Source organism: Leptonychotes weddellii, chromosome 4 (genome assembly GCF_054177405.1).
Source record: "Leptonychotes weddellii isolate Sample4059 chromosome 4, ASM5417740v2, whole genome shotgun sequence".
Lineage (NCBI taxonomy): Eukaryota > Metazoa > Chordata > Mammalia > Carnivora > Phocidae > Leptonychotes > Leptonychotes weddellii.
In genome coordinates, this window is record NC_138372.1 from 40427934 (window position 1) to 40430863 (window position 2930).

Consider the following 2930-nt stretch of genomic DNA (forward strand, 5'->3'; position numbering starts at 1 on the left):
CAGTGATGGAGGAGAAGGTGGCCCCCATGATGCTCAGGGCTGGATGGAGGCTGCAGTGGTCATCCACAGGGCCTCAGATGAGGACGAGGGAGAAAGCAACCTGACTCCGAGCAGGCCTGGGTGAGTCCTCTTTTATTCTGGGTCATTACTTCCTCCCAGTAGGAAAGCCTCTATAGTGAGGGGTGCCCCTGGGCGCATGCCCTCTGCTGTAACGTGGTCCCGCTAATGGCCGCGAGACAGCAGACACGGCAAGGTGCCCCGTGTTCCTGCACCCTGCTTACTAAGGCAGGGGAGCAGGTGACCTGCATCAGAAGGGCCGTCTGGGCAAACAGCTAAAATAAAGTTTTCAGTGTTTTAAGGGGTCACTTTCACCTGCAAATTCTTTTATGTGAAACCACCCGTTCCCCCCCTGGGCAGGCTAAATAGGGCATCGTGCCTGGCAGGCACTGTGGGCACTCTCTGGAAAGCGAATGCCAAGCACGGGGCATGACCCCGCGGGACAGCTGTGTGGTACAGAAGCTCAGGGGTGGCGCACCCCTGAATCACAACTGCAGCGCATTCCCCAGACCTCACCAGAGAACCCAGAGCCCCGGGCTGCCAGCCCGCCAGCAGAGAGACTCACCCTGTCCTAGGGAGTGGCACGGGGCAGCGGTGGGAGCGCTCGGGGCAGCAGAGAGAGATGGCAAGATTCAGGCTTTGCCAGTCCTGGCTCCCCCCACATCCTGCAGCATGATGGGGAGCCCGTACGCCTGGTCTGCCCTGGACAGTCCTGGTTTATGCCCTCTGTCCTTGCTCACTGACCATTAGTGCACCCTTTCACTATCAAAGTCATCCCACTTGGATGATAAATGATATATTCACCCTACACTGTGAACTTGGGCAAGTCTGGTTGCCTCTGGGGCAAAAAGGAGGTGATGACCCCCTGCCTTCGACTTCGGCAGAGTTAGGCGGTGGGGGTATTTGACAGAACCCGTCTGCCAATGCCCTGCAGGAGAGGGCCACCGGGAGCTCACCCCTAGTTAATAGTTGGGTTTATTACTCATGGCGGTGAGGGGGATGGACCCCACGGGAACTGTGTCTCAGAGGGCGTGAGAAAGGGCTTCCTGAGAGTTAGGGGATGTGAGGGAGGGTCTGGGGAAGCAGGGCTCTGCTCCATGCGGGATACTGTCGGGAAGCCGGGCCCAAGCTGAAGTGATTAGTCAATGTGATCCAGAAGGAGGGAAGGCTGGGCCCAAGCTGAAGCTGTCGTTGGCAAAGGGGCAGCAAGCACAGTCCAGCCAGGAGAAGGCGGCGTGGGCATCGCGCGGGCTCGCACGGTGTTCATGTTTGCCTGCACTCAGCTGTGGCTCCTGGGGGGTCGTGATTTGCCAATGTGGTCACAGCGTGGCCTTGCCTGATGCTGATGTTGCGTGGAATTATTCGTGGTCAACAGGACACCGAGGCCGAGCTGCGAGGGCTGGGCTGGCCCCTGGCTGCCGAGCTGCTGTTCTTCCTCAGGGCTTGCTGCTTGGGGAGGGGCCCCCCCGGGGCTTGCTAGTGACTGTGGGGGACATGGGGGTGGGGAGGAGATCATGCCGCGGGGTTCGTTTGAAAGGAAGGGTCTGCCGCTTTTTAAAAGTTTGAAGAACAAGGGGGCAAGAGGGGCTCTCATTCCCTTCCGCTCTGACCTCCCCAAACTCCACGATCTGCCTCGCCGGTTTGTTACACCTGAAATCCCACCACCGTGCTCTGTTCCCTTGGCCTTGACAACTCTCAGTCTCCTCTAAGAGCAAGGGGTCTCTGGGATGGCCCCTCTCATTGGCTGATGAGCTGGGAGGAGGGCCAGGTCTTCCTGCAGGTCCAGGGCTGGGGATGGCGCTGAACGGGCCTGAGGCCACGGCAAGCCTGGGATGTCAGCCCTCAGCCCCAGGCTCCAGATCCATGTACCATGGCAGAAATTCCTGCTTTTTTCACCCTCCGGTCAGGTCAGGGGGACTTTGGAAGTTTCCACTCTCTGGGGAGGAAAAGGCCCTGGAGGCATAGTCCCTGCCCTTAACTAAGAAAGACAGTGGTCCCCGGGGGCAGTGAGCTTGGGCTTGCCCTGACCTTGGGCACATTGCAGCCTCCCCGGGCTTCTGTCCCTGTTCGCCATGTGATTAGGGGGAGGCGGACATGATTTCACTTCTATTCCCAGTCCTTAGGCGCTGTTTCAGTTGCCCTCATGCCTATTACCCCAACCTGTCCTCACGGCAGCCCTGGGGACAGATCTGTTAACCCCATGCTGTACGTGTTTGTTCCAAATCCTGGACTCTGGAGTCAGAAAGACCTGGGCTTGCACTCAGCCTCTGTCAGTTCCTTGCTGTGTGACTTTGGACAAGTCACTGCCACTCTCCGAGCCTCAGTGTCCACATTTGTGCAATGGGGAGGATGTTTGGGAGGAGAATTAATGAATATTACGCTCCTGGCACTTAGCAGGTGCTCAAACAGCGTCAACATGTCCGTCCTTTCCTCTCTGCACAAAGCGGATCAACTCTGTCCTGCTTACAAAGTGGCAGTAGGTGAGCGGATTCCCAGTAAGATGATGCATGTGAAAGCTCTTTGCAAAGGACACAGACATCTATGGTGTGCCAGGTGGTGAGGGGCAAGTAAGCTGACGGCGAGCGGCAGGGAGCTAAGGCTCCTACTGCAAGGTACCTCCTGCAGGAGCAGGAGTGGGAGGAAGGAGCAGCGCGTTGAGCGAGAGTGGAGGTGTTCCAGGAGCGAGGAGGAGGAACAGGATGGCTTGTGTCGGCCAGACCAGGCAGCAAACAACGCTACTGAGCATCCGCAAGTGTCAGGTGCTGTATGTATGTTAGCTCTCTGAACTGAATTCTCCCTCCAGCCCTGAGAGACTGGCATCCCCTGGGGCAGAGCTAGGATTCACACGGAAGACCCTGAGCCTATGCTCTTCG

General features: G+C 57.9%; 1 protein-coding gene across 1 annotated transcript in view; it reads left to right on the forward strand.

The window, feature by feature from the left end:
- Window positions 1-1494, forward strand: part of BSND (barttin CLCNK type accessory subunit beta) — a 24353-nt gene extending 22859 nt beyond the window's left edge. Inside the window, exon 5 of the mRNA XM_081818482.1 lies at window positions 18-1494. Coding sequence (XP_081674608.1) covers window positions 18-124 — 107 coding nt within the window. The 3' untranslated portion in view covers window positions 125-1494. The remainder of the gene's footprint in view (window positions 1-17) is intronic.
- The last annotated feature ends 1436 nt before the right edge of the window (window positions 1495-2930 follow it).